Here is a 20,432-nt window from a genome sequence, read left to right as displayed (position 1 = left end):
CATTTCCACAATTCTTTTTCTACACAGGCCTGTGCTTGTTTCATCCCTGCAGGTCATTTGGGATTGACCAGCATGCTACCAGAATTCATTACAGAAACCTGACACTAGCTCACATAAAACGAGCCAATGTTGCACTGTAAATGTGCATGTGTTACATCCGTCTGGCTGCGCACATTTGTGTGAGTGTTTATGTCAATGTGAGTGTCCAAATGAGCTTGCAAGTTCACATACCCCAGGAATCAATGCGAAAGATCCTTTTCATTAGAGTGAGGTAAAAGATGCTACTGCATCGACCCCTTTCTCTATTTGGAACCATATACACCAGCTACAGCGCCTTCAAGCATCACAAGATGAAGCCCCATTTAAGAAGTCGTATTTTCTTTTTATTCAACAAGGTTATTAATGTTACACGTCACCACAGTTAAAAAACATGAGTCCATAAAAGAGGACTGTGTAATAATAACAAGAGTATTATTAATATTAGAGAAAGCAAAGTATTTTACAACAGTCAAAATCGGGCAATGTTGTAGCATATGCACTAGAATGTTATTCTGTCAAAAGGAAAATGCACAGACTTGAAACACAGAAGTTAAAAAAACACACTCGTACACACATGCAGCACAAACAGACGAGCAACTTTATCTACAGGCTACCTATCTGGAGAGCACCTCTATAAAAAGATCACATTTTCCATTTAACACAGCTTCTTCCGAGAACAAATTTACAAAAATCTTTACAAAAAAAAAAAAAAAAGAAAAAATCTATGTCTCATTTAGATGTTGTGGTAAATGATAGAACTTCATTTCAGTGTGAGTCTGTGTTTCATTAAAATATGATCAAGTTATGGCCCAAAATAAAGCACTTATATTGAACTAAACAGCTTCTGATGGCAAAAATGAAAGAAGATAACTTTATACAACATGTGATCGTGCACATCACTACCACTTAAGCATGATAGATGCTCCTTCGAAGTGTATGTTTCACTTTGTTCAATTGACTAAACATAGTTTGCTAGATGTTTTTGATTACCTGAAACATTTTAGTTAAGGAAAAATGGCCAATTTAGTTTTCCAGTTGACAAAAAAAATCTCAGTCCCAAGCTCACTTTCGCATGCTGTAGGAAGCTTTCTGCTACAATACACAACCCTCATCAGTAGATGGATTTTACTCAGTTTGATCATCTACAGTATCTTAGCAACCAAGCAAACAGTATTTACTGGTGATGACTGAGTGATGTGGGTTAAGAGCTCTACAGCAAGTAGCCACATGGCTCTTGAGCTGAGCTTGTTTTGTTAATACTTTTAATTTCTGCTGGTCTGTTGGGTTTCTAAACCTTTGTTTACACCGTCCTCTGCTTAACAGAGTTATTTCATTTGGGGAAAAAAGGAAAGTCTAACTTCCTAATAAGGCATACTTGTTAAAGGGTTATTTAGAGACATAATATCTTGTGCCCCTGCAAAATATAAATGATGATGGATGTTTGAATAGATTGAGTTGGGTAAAAAGTTGTGAGTAAATAGGTTTTGTAAAAAATCATGGATGCATATCAAAGAGACTTTTTTTAAAAAAACCAACCTGACATCTCAGAGATGTTGTTTGTTAAAAATGTTTCATATTCCTGACTGATTATACAGCCAGTAAGCCGCAACCCAACCTGCTTTAGCAGTTACGGTGATGATAATGATGTACTCTCCACTGATATTCCCATCAGTACTGTGATTTGCCAGAAGCCAAAATGGCAAGAACAATGTTTGATAAACAAACTTATCTCTTAGCTTCAACCACCGTTCAGAGGCAGGTTTCACACAAAGCTTAAACCAACCATCTGCCTGCCTCTTTGTTCTTACACAGCTCGGTCGCCCTCGTCATTTTTGGAACAATTCTCTTTCAATTTCACTGCTTCTCATGTTTACAACAGTAATCCATTCAGTGACGTCTGTATAGGAGTACCCAACTGTGCATGATCCTCCTTACACCAACTCCTCCTCCTGGTTCCTAAGCCGGCTCTCTCTGGTGGATACTGACACATTTCCTCAGCATTGAAAATACAATTCCCCATTTGGGTTGTTTATTTAGAAGGGTTAAACCCCCCATACTCTTAAACCTGTGGCTGAACTTGACTTTACTAGATTCTTTTATTTTTCATCTCTGTTGGGCGATGAAGTTTTTCAGCTGAACACACAGGAAATTCTCGGTGTGTGATAGTTGGCAACCTCAAACAGCTGCAGTGGCTTAAGATGAGCTAGCATTGCCTGTAGTTGTTTTCTCAGTCTTATATACCACTCAAGGGAAACTTGATGTAGAAAATCCCAGACCATTCATTGTGATAACTCTTGTTTTGCTGCAGCCTCTTCAGTTCCTTCTCTGAATGTGTCTTAAAGAAACTCAGAAACTGCTGACAGCAGAAGTGAACCAGGGTTTATATATTGTTTTTTTTTTATTTTTTACACCCTTCGCTTTTGCTCTTCTTTCGATCAATTCTTTCTCTTGTCATGGCTGGCTCTGTGTGTGAGCAAGGAAAAAAAAAAAAAAAAAAAAAACAGATTTCCTGCTGATATTGTAAGCTGCCAGACCTCCTCATAGTCCTCAACCCCTTCAGTGGCTCCAAATGTTTTTGTCATTTTTTTCAAAAGTCATAAATCTCAACTTCTTTGTCACAGCCTGACTTGTTTAACTGTCTGCTCAGCTTAGTTTTTTCAAGTAAAATCTGTATTGTAACAATGACGTCTGTCGTAATTCCTGTTTACTATAACATCCTTTCGTTCTGCATGGCTTTGTAGTAGTGCTCCTGCTCAGCATGGCTGCGGGCGGAGACGGAGGGTCGGCGAGGCAAGGTGGAGGAGCGGGATAGTGCCTGACCGTGGCTGTCTATCAGCAGGTCAGGGTGGGGGGGAGGGGGAAGCATGCTAGAGCAAGATGGGTGAGGAGGAGGCATAGAAGAAGGGTGTGGTGGAGGTGGCAATGGCGAGGAAGATGGGTGAAAAGGTGGGGGCAATTGGCAGGAAGAAGGGTGAGGAGGTAAGGGCATTTGGGAGGATGATGGGTGAGGAGGTGGGGGCATTTGGGAGGATAATGGATGAGGAGGTGGGGGCATTTGGGAGGATGATGGGTGAGGAGGTGGGGGCATTTGGGAGGATGATGGGTGAGGAGGTGGGGGCATTTGGGTAGACTGGAGAGGGGATGGAGAAGACTGAGAAGATGGGTGAGGAGGAGGAGGCATATGAGAGGAGGCAGTATGAGGGGGAGGTGGAGGCATTGGAGAGGAGATTGAGTGTGGAGGGGGCGGCATGGGGGAAGATGAGGTATGAGGAGGTGGTGGAGGAAGAGGTGATGATAGCTGAGGTGGAGGAGGGAGGGGGGAGGAAGCAGTTGGGAGAGGTGGAGGAGGCAGATCTGCTCCTCCCTCGGCACTACCACTGGTCGTGGAGGAGCAGAGTGAGTCTGTTTTTACTGGGAGCGTCCGGTAATCTCTGTAGTGGCTGACATTGTCCTGTCGCTGCAGCGCCGAGCGATGTTTGTCACCCATTGTGTCAGCGGTCATCATGTTACCACTGATGGTGTTTCTCCACTCCCATGGCTTGCCATTACTGGCTGACACACGCACCACGGGATGGTGAGGGGCGTGAGCGTCGATTGTGACAATGCTCCCGCTGCCAGCAATGCTCCCTGGGTTGCTTCCGGTGCAGCTGTCTCGATCAGATGGGATGCGGTAATATGGTGACTCGGAGCAGTTGGAGCCACCTCCAGAGGAGGAGCCACCTTCTGAGGTCTTCGTGGAGGAAGAAGCCGGTCCATGGCTCTGTTGCTTTGACATGGCTATGACCTACAGGACAGCAAAAGATCTCATCAGCATGTATAGATGAAAGCAGCAACTGCTAACATTAGAACTATGAAATCAGATCATTTTATCCTGGTAAATATTGTAAAGGGTAACATTAAGATATTAAACATCCTCACAGACTTTTTAAAAGATTTAAAGGTCCCATATTATGCAAAATTCACTTTTTAATGGTTTTGGAACAGTCATACTGGTCCCCCCGCATGTGTAGGAGACCCGTAAGTGTGAAACTCTTTCAGGCGCTCTCTCTCCCCCCTGCTCCACCTCTAGGGAAGTAAGCGCTGAAATGAGCTTGTTTGAAAGCGTGTACGTTATGACGTCATAAGGGACAATAACCACTCCCCACAGAGCGATGGACCCGTCTACCGGCTCTCAAAGCCCGCCCTCTAAAAATCACCTAGCGCCCAGTGTTTTTCCCTCTTCGGCAACCCTCGTTAGCGGACATGGCTAAGCGACAGAAGCACTGTTCTGTTTGTGGCTGCATAAATGAACACGAAAACGTTTTTTTACTTCCATCCACTGAACCCACGAGGACTGAGTGGATTAATTTTATTTTTGGAGGAAATGTACCCGGAAAACTTCCAAAGGTTTTGCATGTCTGTGGCCAGCATTTCAAAGAGGACTGTTTCCACAACATGGGGGCATGGAAAGCAGGCTTCGCCAACCGTTTGAAGCTGAAGCCAGGTTCAATACCAACTGTCCGTGACACAGCTGGAGAGGTAAGAGCTGGCAGTTATTTTATCGTTTCGGCCTTATTAGTCTGATAGCTTGAAAATATATTAACCTGTCAATCACCTCATGACGGGCGATGCGATGGGCGGAGCCAACAGCTGAGCTGCTCCACCAGGGTTCCGCCCACCATAAACGGCACATTTCTGAAGCTGCTAAAAAGAGGGAGGTGAAGAGAAGCCGCTGCACTCAAACTGAGGGTCGATTTGTCCATACCATGGCGGAAATATTTCATTTAGATATTAATGAATGGTCTCAGATTGGGAATAAAGTGTATAATATGGGACCTTTAAGCTCGGCTTTGATTACTGTTTGCACACTTGTGAGAGAACAGTTTATTGGAAAATTATCCGTGAAATAGCTTCCCTGATTTTACTGACTAAATAGATCAGCAATACACAGCTGCTAAATTTCCTCCCTTGTCTAAACTACATTTTGAAGAGTTGTTTGTGTTCCACCTGACAGCATGGAATGAAATCTACTGCTCAAGATATAGTTTATCTGTTCATTTGCAAGCATTCATTTTCTAATTTTTAACTCACCTGAGTGACTCTCTGCTGGCTAGGCAGCTGGTTGGGCTGTGTGTTGGGCACACGGGGAGTCGACACGGCAATGGGTCCTGTTCCTGGCTCTTTCACCCTTTCTCCTTCTGTGAGTGACAACCACTTGGCGCGAGTCTTGGCGCTCTTCGGGGAGACAGGTGGTGGTCGAGAGGCCTCCTCAGGGATGTGAACTAGTGGGGGTGCCACCACCATCCTGGCTCCAGCTTGTGTGGCGGTGCTGTTGTTAGCCTGCACTGTGGGATAAAGAGATGAAGGCATCCCTTGGTTTTCTCCGTCTCCTGCAGCAGCTGCTCCTTCACCTCTGTCTTTTTCATCCTCTGCCTCGTCTTCATCTCGTGAGCTCTGGCTACGGAGCTCCAATGAGCGTTGCTTCCACTCTGACACAAGCTGTCGAGACTTTTGGGGGTCAAAGGGCACATGGAAGGTCATGTGACGCTGTGTGATGATTGGCTCCTCAGAGGGAGAGATGGGACTGTTGCCATTTGCAACTCGAGGCAAGGTGTTGCTGAAGGTTACCATAGTTTCCTTACCCATTGGACCACGGGTTGCCAGCAGCTCCACATCAGCACTTGCTCGTTTCAGGGAGGCCAAGGATGCCTTCTCCCTCCTCACCTTACTGCGGGCTCCAGACCCCAGCCCGGCTCCCAGCTCCTCCCTACTCTCAGACACTCTGGGAGTTTTCCTGTACAGGGAGTCATGACTCCTCTGACTTAACACCCTGAGGCCCTCTTTCTGATGGACTGAGGTTAGTTTCTGTAAAGAAGGAGCATCTTCCTCTGATGCTTTGAAGTTTCCCACTGCATACACAGCCTAAGAGAGAGGAGCACAAGGTGAAAATATAAATGAGGAAACATGAGTACTCTACATGTTAAATAAATACTTAAGTGTTAAAATTAATTTTCTTTCATTTTTGGGGGGAGAAAAAAAAGCTGTAGCTTATATTGTAGCCTGCCAAAATAACTGCATCTCTTTCAGTTTGTTGAGAGAATACACATGAATAGTCATCTCTCTTTCAATATGTCAATATGAATCCATCTTTTTCCCTGTCTTTATCCTTAATGACAGGAGGAAATGCGCCCCCTCTTTAAAAAGCAAGAGACCGCAGAAAAAAGAGAGGGAGAGGAGGAGAGAAGGGTGGAAAATGGTAAAGACAAGTTTTCTTAAAATGAAGTGTGAAATTGTTCCAGAGACTTCTTATCGGATTATTCGTTCTCTGCCCCTCTTCCCTCCATAATAGAAAAGGCTATATATAGCCTGCCAAAAAAGAAGGAAAAAGAAAAAAAAAATGCTCCAATAGAAAGTATGGAAGCCACACAGGGAGGCGAGATGATGGAAAAAAGAAGCAATTTGTTGGGACATGCTGTGATAGTGTTAGAATAATACAACAGGACAACTCAGTCACAGTAAAACAACCAAAGTGCGTTATTAAAAACATCTATTTATGTGTACGCTGTCACTCCCACCAGGCTGCATTTTGGCTGTTAACTACTCCTTGTGAAAAAAAATCAAATCCTAAATACATAAAAACAAATGCACAACTCAAGCCTGAAACAAGGAATCAATTTTTAAATTTATATCTTTTAGGAAGGTAAATTAAAAACGGGGTAATTATCTAAAAATAAATTATTAAACTGAAAAACTATATTTTATTTTGACTCTTGATATATTAATCTTCAACAGTTTAAATCAAGCAGACAGTCTTTATGTTGGACCGTTTCCTGAGCATTCAACTAACCAGGTAGACTCCAATTCCAGCTCCAATCAGATATCCCACGTAGACGTCTATTGGGTGACTGCGGTGTTGCGTTATCTGCGTCAGGCCAGCGAGGCCTGCCGCCATGCAGAAAGCAAACACCAGCAGTGGCTTCAGCAGCTTAGTTGTGCTGTTGATGCTGACATTAAAGTACATCTGCAAAGAGATACACACATAGATTGGCATTGGGAAGATAGTGTAGACGTATGTTGATTACCAGTAAATTGACTACAAATTTCCTTCTAGTATTTTTGAATTTCATCATTAAGGGAACAGAATTTTTACAACAGAATATTCTAGTTAGATTTTGATCCACCATCTGGCAGCTCAGGAGGGGGAAGCAGTGCACCATCAACACTGTGTACAGTGGGACTTGGAGAACCTGTTTGACCGTGTCCGGGTGCACTGGGATTATGGGAGTATGTACCCTCTTGTACAAGCTGTCTGCATACAAGCACAAAGACTGGATATGCTTTAGCGGTTAGTATAGTTCTGTTATTAAAATAAAATATGAATATGCCTCTCAGCAACTATATGGTGCAATACTTAACAAGCTGTAAGCTGTACAAAAATTCAATTTTGCAAATGTGAAACTTGTTTTAAGGGCTATAAGCCTATTTTCTGACCCTGTGCAGTAGGCTAGCTTTAGTTTCTGCTTTACAGTATTCTTACAAAAAAAAAAACCAAACAAACAAACAAACAAACAAAAACTTCCTGGTGACCTGGTAAATTAGCTGAGCCATGACATCTGGTCACTGACACAAATGAGAAAAAAACAAAACAAAACAAAAAAAATGAGCACTTCCATTATACAGTATTTTTTTTTTATCTGATTTATAAAGTTTAGCAGCTTTAGTTTAAAAAAGAATTATGTAAATGTGGTTAGCTAGGCAAACATCCTTTGACTGTAAAGCAGAGGTAATGAGAACAGGAGAGGCAGACAAATGGGGAGAATAGTTCCCTGACCATTCATATTCTCACCACACACACTGTATTTTGATTACATAAAATAGAGGACAGCTGAGTGGCAGAATGGCAGGCCTTGCAAGAACACCCTTTTTTAACAAGCCTGTCTATGGGCTAGTGGGCATAAAATCCTACTCTTCTTGGACAAGGGAAAAACTGTCAGTAAGGCGAAATCTCACTTATATTCAGTCCACACTTTGCCATTACACCTGAAATTAAATGTCAACTTCACGAGGAAAGCTTTAGGTTTTTCAATTCATTCATTCATTTTGTAGCCTTTTTTTTTAAAGTAAAAAAACAAAAACATAAATAAATAAATGTGTTAAGCAGAGAATGTGGAAAAATCAATGCGCTGCACAGATTAGACTGCTTGCTGTACCTCTACCTGCTGAAACAGCTGCTTTCTTTCTCCTGTCTGCCTTTCATCAGAAATCTGTCTAGTGACTTCTAATGCAGACATACTGGGCCCAGTGAGGCAGCAGGGATATGGCCAGTAGCTTGCAGTAGCCACTGATTGAAGAGGGGGTGTGTGGGAGGGTGTCGTGTCATGGAAAAATGACAGTGCTTCTTTGCTGTACAATACACATACTGGTGCCATCAGTGCTGGATTGCAGAGTGGCAAAAAACTCATATTCAAAACAGCTTATATGAACATGAAGATCAAAATCTGTGCTCAAAAATCACCTCCTTGAGCCCTTGTATTTATGAACTGGCAGTTTAGCAGCAGTGTTTGCTTGGAATAGGAGCCCAAGGTTTCGGGAAGTTTATGATTTTTTATTTAAAGAAACAGTCATAGAATAATACAAGGGTTAATCTATGTAGAGTTATACTGGAGCTGTATAAATGCATTATGCAAGATTATAAACATAAAGAGTTTTACCGGGGGATTATTTTTTTAGTTACAATGAGAAACACTCAGTAAACAACATAGATTTAGAGACTTAAGAATCATGCAAATGTATCATAATCAAATAAGGCAAAGAGCTTACAGAGATATATACTGCAGCGAAGCCCGACAGTGTTGCATGCTGGGATGGAAATGTTTTCCTAAGGGGACAAAAGAGTTGAGTTAGGAGGGAAAGACTACAGTCAGAAACAGTAAAAAAGATTAATGTTCTCATAAAAAATTAAGTTTAAATCAAATGTTTTGTGCTTTTTGAATAAACCTAAATGTGTGACGCTTGATGCTAGAATCATACGTGACACTAAAACCTGTGTGCCTGTCTAGACGAGTGTTTGTCAAACTGAGATGTCCTTGGATGTGAGCATTAATAATCACAGAATGCCATGGGGCCATTAAAGGGCATGAATTCAGCTGAATTAAGGTCAAAGCTTTAGAGTCTCCAGAAGTGAATCTCAAATCTTATTTAATCTGTCCTATAAAGGGGTTCTGTAAGGCAGTCTATGCATCTGCCCTTGCATTGCACCATTTTCTTTATTTTTCTTCCAACTTGTTGAGCTGCAGTTAATGCTGATATGAGATGACGAAGAAAAGTTCTGCTCTATGTGGACACAAGCTGAAGTGTGCGGAAGTGTAGAGCTGTCACCCAAATAAAAGAAATTTGGACCATATCACATTATAAGGTGGTAGTTTATTGTAAAACATTGAAAAAAGTACGCAGATGTTGCTGCAACCAAGAAATATTGGAGCGAAATACATTTGATAGAGATGTCATATTTATTCTTGTCTAGCGGAAAGATTTTAGTTCTATTTGTCAAGAATTAATTGTTGTACTCCGATTTATTGTTGTACTCACAGTAGAATGTGTGACAGTAAAACGGTGCATGTATGTGTGTGTCTTTGTTTTTCTTGGTTAACATGTACCTGTGGTGACGCCTATGTCCTATGGCTGTCTTTTGATTATGTTGGGTTTTAAGTCACTATGAAAAAACCTGTATCTTTCTAAATGAATAAATATTTTAGGGTTCTGTGTTACAATTATATAAAAATGAGTTGAAGTACTATATTTTATTTCTGTACCAGCTCTATTCAGCTGTAATCGTTCCTGTGTAAATACACTTATGTGTTTCATAGCCACATGCAGGGGCTTGCTTATCTGGTCTGTGTCTACCTGTTTCAAACTGTGCAGCTAAAGAGCATTTTCAAAGCAATAACACTTATAAAGGAAACACCACATCTGGGAGAAATTACCTACAAAGTTTTGTTGTAGAAATGAACACTTTATTAAATTAAAATGTTATTAGTAAAAATAAAAACAATTTTAATAAACCATCTCACAGCAATGCTTTTTTAAAACAGTTTAAATCTCATTATCCTTTTCATGTGCAAATTTGCTTTAAGATATCCTGTAAGATATTGACGTGTAAAATCTACTAAGCATCACCACTGAAATTTTTATTACCCCATAGTTCTAGATAAGATCCTGTAGGAAACAATAATTTATAGTACTGACTGCACTCTATCTGCACATCAACACAGGTCTTTTATTGATTGCTTATAAAAATGCTATTTTTTTTAATCTGCGACATGGAGACAGAGAGTAACAATAAGTCTTACCTAGCTGATAAAATAGCATATTGGTCTTTTCCCATGCAGATGTCTTGTGTGATGTAGGCATTGTTGTCACATGACACTCCCGGGGCCGTGTAATTGGGCTGGCACACTGTGAGGAAAAAAGGGGCGTGATAGCCGGTAGCTAACTGGATGACATCTGTCACCAGGGCTGTTGCCAGGAGACCAAATACATGAACACCTGAGGGATAGAGGTTAGAGGAAGAGTTGGTAAGACAGCTTTGTTAAATGAACTAAAAGCCCCTGGTGGCTTCCTCATGTTGAGCTGTTCACTTACGAACATGTGCAGTGGCGGCAAACAATGATAAATTCACTCAGTCTCAAAGCGACACCACCGGCCTTCAGTTTCTTTTATTTTAAAGCATTTACTCTCACAGAGAGAAATCTGGTAAGGTGTACTCATTACTTTTTCACTTCAAAGCTCAAAGAATCCCTCAAAATATTTCCTGGTATATTAAACCTATTTTCATTTAAGTCATCTTCCATTTAATATTTGTAATTTGCTTATTTCTCTAAGACAGTGTTGGGGGCAGGAGTGAGCACAAGGGTTCGGGCAAAGATGCGCTATGGGCCTGTACCAAGGCAGTTCCCTTTAGGGAGGAGATCATTAGTTTGGGTTAGGGTTTATTTAATTTTATTTAAGGGTTTATTTAAATGTTTAGATATATTATTTTGGTTTATGAGATTGTTTAGTAATTATATATTTATTATCAGAATTTATTTAGCTTTTATAGTAGTATATGACCATTTTTAACTCCCAAAAGCATCAGTGGTTTGACTTACCAACAAAGCGTACAGTTCTGCGTAGGAAGGAGTTAAAGCTGCACCCTCCTGCGTTTATACTGCCTTCTGATTTGGGACAAGTCTTCAGTTTGGACTGCATGCAGTACATCAGGCCTTCCCCCAACATAATCTACAGTCACCAATAGGGAAAAAGGGGAAAGAGAAGGTGTGATGCAGATAACTTTGCATTGCAATTTGCTGAGGCAAAAACAAACGGTACAAAAATAAGAAAGAATGATTAAGAAAAAAGGTGCCATTAATGTCAGATATAAATGTCTCTGATTGTGATCTACAGTGAACAAGTACAGCTGGGAGAGAAAGGAGGCAAGGTGCTATTGAATAGTGATCACTTCCAATCAGAGTGATAAATGAGCTTTAGAGAGGTCTGTTCGTTTCCATGCTGCTGATGGATTAGTAGTGTGCGTGTTTGTGTGCAAGACTGTGTATTGATCGGGTAGACCTGTGGCATGTTTGATGATGTGTATAGGAATGGCAGGTGTATATTTATCAATGCATGCATCGATCTAGCATTTGAAAGAGGAGACTGAATTTACTTTGTTCAAGCAGGTGTACATTTGCTAATTTGTGTAATCGATGTATTTTTTGTTTGAGTGTTAAATAAATAAATTAACATAATGTCAAAGAACCTCTGAATTTAAAAAATTGCATTTTTGTAACATATATAGGTCGACTCAGTTTGGATCTATATTTTTTTACAACAAAAATTGATTAAATGCCACTAAGTGACAAATCTACTGGGAAAAATTTGCTCACTGAGGGTTTTAGCTTGCTGATTTGGCATTAAGGTCTTGAAATCAAAACACTAATGCTAATTTTTCTTTGTATTTTGTGAATAAAAAAAAGGTTAGTTACTTAAATAACTGTAAGACCTTTCCGTGCTCACAGATATATGAGTATATCTCTGGGACGGGAACTTACAGAGGCTGCTGGCCCAGCGAAGGCCAAACTCAGCAACATTAACAGAGGGATGAGCTCGTCACCCGTCTCCACGTAGGGCATTGAGAGGTCACGGTCATGGCAACGGAAACCCACCATCGCCGGGGACAAGACATCTGTCAACTCCAGGAAGTACAGGGACACCAAGGAGGACAGGACAATGGGGAGCTGGACAGACGTGTGCACACGCATGAATATAAAACAAGGCCAAGGGCAAAGCAAAGAGTGACTAGCATTTAATTTTTGCTTGGAAAGGAGTGATTCATTCCACATTTCATTGTTACTTTTACCATAAGCTCATAGCTACACACCTTCATACATAATGAAGAATAACTTCTGACTTTGTACACTAGTGATTACATGCATCCAGATGCAGTCACCAAACAACCCTCACTGTTTGTAAGATTATAAAAAAAATGATGCAGAGGTGATTAATTCAGTCAAATGTAGTGAGATACTTTGACATGTGACTTTTCCCCGTACCTCCACAAAATAGAAACATGGCAGCAGTGTCATGCTGTCTTTGGGTGGTTTCTTCTTGGCTTTGTTTTTGGGGGATGTCATCTTGGGGTGGGACCAATCACATCCTGCGGGGAGAATAGATTGCCAAGAAACATTAGAATGAATATCCAGGGCATTTTCACTGGTTTTTTCATCATATGTGTTTCCACAAACATCACAAAATATTTAAATTTCTGTCAGGTCTAGACTTATCTGATGCAGGAAACATAAGTTCAAACAGTTTTCAGGCTGATTAAGACTGAAGTACCAACTGAAGTGCAAGAATGAAACTTTGTACTATTAAAAATAAAGACACATTAAAATATGTTTGAAACAATTGATTCATTATTGAGCCAAGTAAAGAGGTGCCTTATTAGGTTTCAAATGAACATTGGCACAGACTCATTCAATAATTATACCTATTATCCTACAAATGCTTATTTAATAACTACACTCGAATACACATGCACTGGGATAGTGAAATACAAGTTATTAGGAGGCTCTATTTGGAACGTGAAGGTTCATTTATAGTAATTAAGAAATAACAGGTGCCTTATTATAACCCTTATTGACAAGATAATACAAGTCCCAAATGTGTGCAGAATGTAGCTGTCAAGTTTGTGTCAAAAACAGGGCAGATATAATTGGTTTTACAGTCCCTTTAACCCCTGTTTTGTTTCAGGGTCAGCGTCTCAGTTTCTGTGTTTGTAGCTTTAAATGAAAGGAGCCGCTTCTGCTTATATCCCTCTTCAGTTCATGCCATGGAAGCAGGAAAATGTAAGCAGTGAGCTGTGTATTGCTAGGGAATTGGTTGATGAAAGCCATGTGCTATGTACCACCTATTCTCTCATTTTCAGATTTTTCTTTTATTTTTAATTTCAGGTGTATGTTTTCAACTGTTTGGGGCCTTTTAACGGTTATTTCAGAGTTTTGGAGTGGGATTGAGTGATGTATTTATAGTCAGAGTTATAGCTGCAGTTAACAGCAGTCTAAGCACAACTAAAAATAAATCTGATAGAGGAGCTAAGCTAAGAGCTCCTCACAACAGGACAACAGAATTGAGAATTTCCTCCACCAAAAATAACTCAAAGTCTAAAAAATGGCACAGTAGATTGAATAAATGTTATATATTGTGATTTTTTGCAGTAACTGACTGCCGATCTGTTTCTCAGAGGACATTTGTTACTGTGCATCACTGTGTGTATGATTGCTTCCCAATGTGACAGAGAAAAATTTGTGGAAAAATACAGAAAAACACAAACACCATCTTTTAAATCTTAAAAAATAAATAAATAATAATAATAAAATAGTAATATGCAGCAGTAAGCTATTCAACAACTCACGGTCTCAGTTGACCAGCAGCTACAGAGCTGTGACATTCTGCTGCTTCTAACTTTCTCTGTGTGAAATGATTGTATATGCAAGTTGACTAATTCATTGTACAGATGTTGTCTTTGACCTAAAGATGTTTTTTTTCAGATGCTGCTGCTATAAAGCTATAATTTTACCAGAGCAAAGTGATGGTCTTAACATGCTATAAGTCAGCTGGAGTTAATACAATCATAAGAGGCTGCTTTTAAGAAGTAATTTCAGACATATTTAGCTGACAAACAAAAGAAAAAAATGGAAATGGGAGCAGATTTGTTTCATTTGATCTCATCTAAGTGTCTTTTTTTTTTACATGTAAACAATGCGACTGCTCATAATCACTTCAGACAACTTCACAAAATATATAACAGAATATCCCTTTAAAACTTTTTAACATCAAATAAAATCAGAATTTATCTTCCTCACACACATGCACATACACAGATATGTCTTGCTTTCAGTTACCTGCAGGCAAACAGAAGGCCTCAGAGAGAGGAAAGAGCTATGGGCACATATGGAAAGCTAAACATAGTTAAATATTCACAATTCTCCCTACAGCTCCATTTTTCTGCTCGTGAGTTTTAGTCCAACCAACTTCACCCCTTTCTCCTCTCTCAGCCCCTTTTACCTCACCCATCTCTCCTTGTCCCATCTACTTCTCACTTCTTCTCACTTATCTATCGTCAGCACCCTCCTCTTACCAACCTGATTTCAAGTTGTTCTTACTTTCCTTTTCACCCCTTTTCTTTCTCCCTTTGTTCATTTTTTTAATAAATATAATTATACATATTCCAACTAATTCTGAAATTTGTCTGTTTGGTTCACATTATTTAAACTGGGTTTTAGTTGACAATGAAGATGAAGTGTCTTCAACCTGTTTTTCTGGCACAAATATGCATCTAAGTTTTAAATCAAATAACTTTCAGTATCTCTTTTCAAGAAGTTCATATTTTGTGAAAGCTGTCTAGGCATCAGTAAGAGAATCTCTGCTATCCTCAGCCTCCTTGATGTCTGTTTTTCCAAGTTTGTTTGTTTTGCCGAGTTTATTTTTCTCCCACTTCCCCTTCTTGTATCTGTCTAAATTCCCACTGTAGTCTCTCAATAGGCACCTTTCCACCCTCAACAACTTTTTGGCATAATCCCTTTTTTAACCATATATCCCTCATTTTTTCACATCTCTCTCAGCCCTCCTCCCTTGTATTCATCACCATTATCCTTTCTTTTTCTTTTTCTGTCCCTGTTTTTTCGCTAGATAAGAGGACCTGACCCTGAGGCAATGTGACGCACAGAGAATTAAAGAGTCTAATTTCCATGACCCCTAGAAATGCAGTGGAGAGGAGAGAAGAAGAGGAAAATAGGAGAGGAAAGAGGAAGAAAAGGAAAAAGACAAACACAGATCAAAGAAAAAAAAATCTAAATACTGTGACTCAGGCGAGTGTGCATGTGTGTGTTTGTTTGACGTCTGGTTGTGGGGGTAAGCAGGGAGGGTGCAGGGGATCAGAAGCGAGGAGGATATCGGGATGGATGGATTCCAGTGTGGCTGAAAGCAGCTTAGGAAGACCCTGAGTCCTGGGTCTCACTCTCACAGCCGCTTGGTCTCAGTGACCTACTCCAGTCAGCATTTAAACCTCACCCTAACTCACATTTCACGCACACACACAGACAGCATAAGCCTGAAAGAAGGGGGTCGTTTATCTATCACAGCAGCATTTGTCCTTTGGGACACATCACATGTGTGTGGTTGCAATGAGAGCAGTCTGAGCTGCCTGCTGTATTGTGCTTGCAAGTATCATGTATGTGCTTGTGTGTATCTATACTCTAAAGCAGTTTGTGCATGTTCTGTGTCAGTGTAAAAAAAGTGGTTTGAAGCCTGTGGTGGAAAGAAACAGGCTGTCAATCTGTCTGACAGCAGTGGAAATGCAAGGCTCAGTGACCACCAACGCAGGGGATGGTGGTGTTGGAGTCAGTTAGCAGTAATGTACAGATGGGTGACATTTTTGTATTTTCATGATGATGGAGGAGAAAGCTGCCTAACAGGTTAGATTAAGACATAATATATGAGCATCTTCATCCCATTCAGTTATTCCCAGCACTCTGTTTGAAAGCATTCTCCATCTGTCATTTTCTTCTCATTTACTCAGATTTTTCTCTTAATTTGTCCCATCTGTTTAGTCTGGCTCTATAAAAGCTAGCACAGTCAGGCTGCAACAGACTACAGACAGTTGACAAAGGAGAAACCTGAACACCGCTCCAGTCAGAGGATCAGGTGCTCTATTAAGCTGTGAGGAGGACATGGTTTGGGTCTACTTGTCCACTTATAGGTATGGGTTATTGCAAATCAATACAAGGTTGCTGTGAGTGATCACCTTTAACCTCTGATGATATATTCCAACCTGACAGGAGCGGTTGCTTCTGTGATGACTATGCTCCCATCCTTAGGGCATGGAGGTTCACTGAAAGGTTTGATGAGTATGAAAATGATGTGAATCATATGCACACATCGAAACTGCCTTCAGACTTCAACCCAACTGGACACTGACAGGAGATCTTAAATCAGTGTGTTTGACAGGGCTCTCCACCATCATCAAAGGGAAACATCAAAAGGAGGGAAAGATGTTCAATCCCATCAGCAGCGTCTCACAGACTTGTAGAGTCAATGTCAAGTCACATTAAAGTTGCTCAATAAGCTGAGTACCCGAGTAAAACAATTAATCTTGCTTTATCTGTAATTTGTTATCTGACTGTTGCTTTTATTTCACCAGTCAATTCTCAGATCATTTTCTCAAACTGTTGTCTTATAAATAAATAAATAAATAAATAAACTGAGAAACTGTCCATTAGTGTCCCAGTCCCCGGAGTTTGGTTTTGTATCACCAGACAAAAAATTGTGAAGGTTAAGCGTCAAATGTAACTGGGAAGGAAAATATCTGGCATGATTTTGCAGGAAATGTAAGTTAAAGGGATCAGCTGCACACATTTTCCACAAACACTCATGCACTAACTTTTGGGTTTCCTTCCTGGCTTCATAAAGTGTTTTTTTTTTTTAATTGCGTATAGTTACAGCATGGTGGAGTGTGATGGAACACAAAAAATGCTCAAGAGAAAATGTGATACTGAGAGATTTGGAAGTTTGACACATTGTTTAGATGCTTAAATCTGCATTATTCCTGAACACCAATGTGAATATGATTTGGATTACTGACCCCACAAAAATTCATTAAATGAGTCACACTTCTATTCTGGATTGATCTTCGTTTCATAATAAGTGTAACAAACAACAGTGATATTTGTTTTTCTTCCATTCCCCGAGTGTACACTCATCCCTCCTACAAGAAAGTTATTGTATTACAATGACATGACACAAGCAGGGCCCCTAATTAAGCAAAAGAACCTAAACGAGCTATAATAAGGCTTGATGTGCAGGAGGGTGAACCTAACTTAGCTCATCTGCCTTTACAGGAAGAAAATCCTAACCATTGTGCAAAGCTTTTTATCCTGATCATAAAAGAAAAATCAGCAAAGATATAGAATTGGGATGCTGATTGTATCTTCCGCAGAGGAAAAACATGCATATCCAAACATCCAGTTTTGCTTTGATTATTGTTGATTACCCAGCCAGCTCAGTCACATCCAGGATATTTAAACAGAAGCTTTTAGCAGGTACGCCTCCGCAAGCAGAAATGAGCAGATTGCATGAGATCATCAGTTATGGAAACGTGAAAACCATGTGCTGATTCTTTTTTCAGGTCGAGCTGGGGAGGAGAGGCAGGTGTCTTTGGGGAGGGGGGTGCATGCGAGATAAAAAAAAAATCCATAAATAAATAAAATAAAACACCGGACCGCACTCACCTCTGTCCCGGGGGCTCCGTGAATTTACCGAGTCCCGTCGCCCCCTTCCACCCCGGCGTGGTCTTGCGTGCTGCTCCAGTTTTGCAATATCCTTTTAATCCATATCCAGCTTCTCTTAAGTCACCCCGAAAATCTCCAAACCCTCACTGATATTTAAGGAGCGCTCCTGTACGAGGCTATTCGGGGATCATGGAAGTAGACCAGGAGGGGGGGTGGTATGATAGGAGTGAAGAGGGGGAGATCTATACAGAAGGAGCAGGGATGGCGAGAGAGAGAGAGAGAGAGAGAGAGAGAGAGAGAGAGAGAGAGAGAGAAAAGAGGAGACAGGAGGGTTGCTGATGGTGGAAAGTCCAATTTACCGCACTTGGTAACGCGTTCCTTTCCTTTCTGTCTTGGCTCTGGACAAGTGAGATTCACGTGCGTCCACGTTGTTCCTCCTCTTTATTGGCGCCTGCAGGTTTTCTTATTTCCGGTAGAATATGTAGTCATATCTTTTTTTTAAATACTGATCTTATATACACAACATCCGTCACTGGCTTTTCGGTACACAGTCTCACAGCGCGCGCACCCCCACACACAAACACACACAAAGGCATGGGGGAGTGAGGAGGGGTGTGTGTATGGGGATGGAGGGGAAAGGGGGCGTTGGTGTGTGTGCGCTTATGATGGTGGGGGGAGGAGACAGTCTGGTCCACACACAAGCACGCGCTTCCTTGACGAATTCCTGTTTCGGAGCGACCGCCGTGAGGCGACCAAGACAAAGGGGTAGATTTTTGGAATGTGTAGACCGTGTGCGCATGTCTGCCTGTACGAGTGTGTGTGTGTCTGTTTGTTTGTGTGGGTTTGTATGAGGAGGAAACGTTGCCTACGCATATGTGCGTAAAAGTGAGGGGGCGATTTTGGAGATTAAACTCATCTGGAACTAAAAGCAAATTTCAACTGGGTTGCAATGTTGGTGTCACGATAAAACCCCAATTTTAACACCTTCGGATTTGGTAAATGACCCTGAACGTCCATCACCCAGAGGCGCGGGTTCAGATTGTGTTTGCCTTTGTTTACTATGAAGGGTGTGGCAGGCGGGTGGCCACTGTGGTGCATTTACATCACCCCGGAGGAACCGGTGCACTGATCGTTTGGTCGCCCCGTGCAGACAACTGTTTCTGACTCACCATGGATGACACTGCGGCAATTAACATCAAAGACTCGGCTGTAGGTGCACACTTGCGTGCATCTCTCTCTCTCTTTTTTTTTAGCGGTATGCACATTGTTTTGCTTTTAGAGAAAGCTCACTATAACAGATCTATAGTCCATCTTCTTTTCCCACGGTTATTAATTCTTAATGGTTCTTGAAGATGAACTTAAAATCCATTTAGCACCCACGTTTCCCCCCGTTTCTGTAGTTTTCTCTGTTTTATCAGCAGCCTACTAAGTGTTTAAAGATGTGAGGCGCGACACTTTTAGCTCTACTTTTAATATCTGCTAAGGTGTGGAGCTAGAAATCTCCTACCGACCAGCCTTGTATGTTTCTTTATTCTCTGATTCAAACATTTTCACACACCACCTTCTCTCTCAATCTCTGTCATTTGGCTCTGTGCTTGCGTGAATGGGGGTGCCCCATTTATAGTGTTGATCCTGTCTCAAGTTGCCAAGGAGTTCTTCTGGTTCTCATGGGGTACTCCCTTGCCTCTGATTCCCTCCCCAGAGCCCCTCCTGTTCTGCCTCTCATTCCCCCTGCCCTGCCTAGAGACCCCCATCCTGACAATCACACACACACACACACACACACACACACACACACACACACACACACACACACACACACACACACACACACACACATATGCACACTATACAGCTGCCCTGCCAATAATACCCAAGGGTTGGTCACAGCTGGTAGGAGCTAATAAACTCATCACTCACAGTGCCTGGCTCCTATTTACCAACTAGATAAAGCACACTGGGGAGGAAGGGAAGCACATGTGAAGTAGAAGTGGTTGAACACCTTTTTTGTTTCTCACAGACAAATCATCCCTCAAAACATGGTTAATTTTGGTAGGTGTGAACACATTTGCAAAGCCAAAAATCACCACAACTGCGTTATCCCCAATACTCAGTTACTATATACCAGCACTCTTTGCCATTTACCCCAGTTGGATGGTAATTGGTTGCTGGAGGGTATGTACATTGGGGATTCTTAAGTTTGATTAAAATTCTTCTTGACTGCTGTTCACACATGTGACCCAGTTACTTCCTCTGAGCAAAAGGCCGATCATTTCAATTTAGTCTACGTGTATGCATGTGGAAACTCACATTCAGACACACACATGTGCTTGTTGCATGGTTATAGAAGCAGAAGCACTGCAGCAAGCAGGGTTTCATGTTCTGCACTCATACTGTAAATGCAGAATTGATTTAACCCCACACATTACACATGTTGCACAAAAGCATCTTGGTCAGTTTTGTCCGCGCACGTTGACACATTTACCCAACCATCTATGAAAACTCACTCAGTTCTGCGATTGGATTCTGATTGATTTTCTTCACGACCCATTCAGCATCTCCCAAGTGCTGTGAAGACACCTGACAAAGAAC

General features: G+C 41.2%; 1 protein-coding gene across 1 annotated transcript; it reads right to left on the bottom strand.

The window, feature by feature from the left end:
- Positions 1–1,328: 1,328 nt before the first annotated feature.
- plppr3a (phospholipid phosphatase related 3a) lies at positions 1,329–18,426 on the bottom strand. The gene is made up of 9 exons (XM_041972859.1): positions 17,841–18,426; positions 12,606–12,709; positions 12,105–12,290; positions 11,166–11,295; positions 10,368–10,563; positions 8,839–8,896; positions 6,866–7,039; positions 5,110–5,940; positions 1,329–3,823 (listed from the first exon to the last, which is right to left on the bottom strand). The coding sequence occupies exons 2-9, from the start codon at positions 12,684–12,686 to the stop codon at positions 2,747–2,749; spliced, it is 2,733 nt and encodes a 910-aa protein (XP_041828793.1). The 5' UTR covers positions 12,687–12,709; positions 17,841–18,426; the 3' UTR covers positions 1,329–2,746.
- Positions 18,427–20,432: the final 2,006 nt, after the last annotated feature.

The sequence above is a fragment of the Melanotaenia boesemani genome, chromosome 20 (genome assembly GCF_017639745.1).
Source record: "Melanotaenia boesemani isolate fMelBoe1 chromosome 20, fMelBoe1.pri, whole genome shotgun sequence".
Classification (NCBI taxonomy): Eukaryota; Metazoa; Chordata; class Actinopteri; order Atheriniformes; family Melanotaeniidae; genus Melanotaenia; species Melanotaenia boesemani.
The sequence above is the reverse complement of the archived record's forward strand: the minus strand, read 5'-3'. Positions and strand labels throughout refer to the sequence as shown.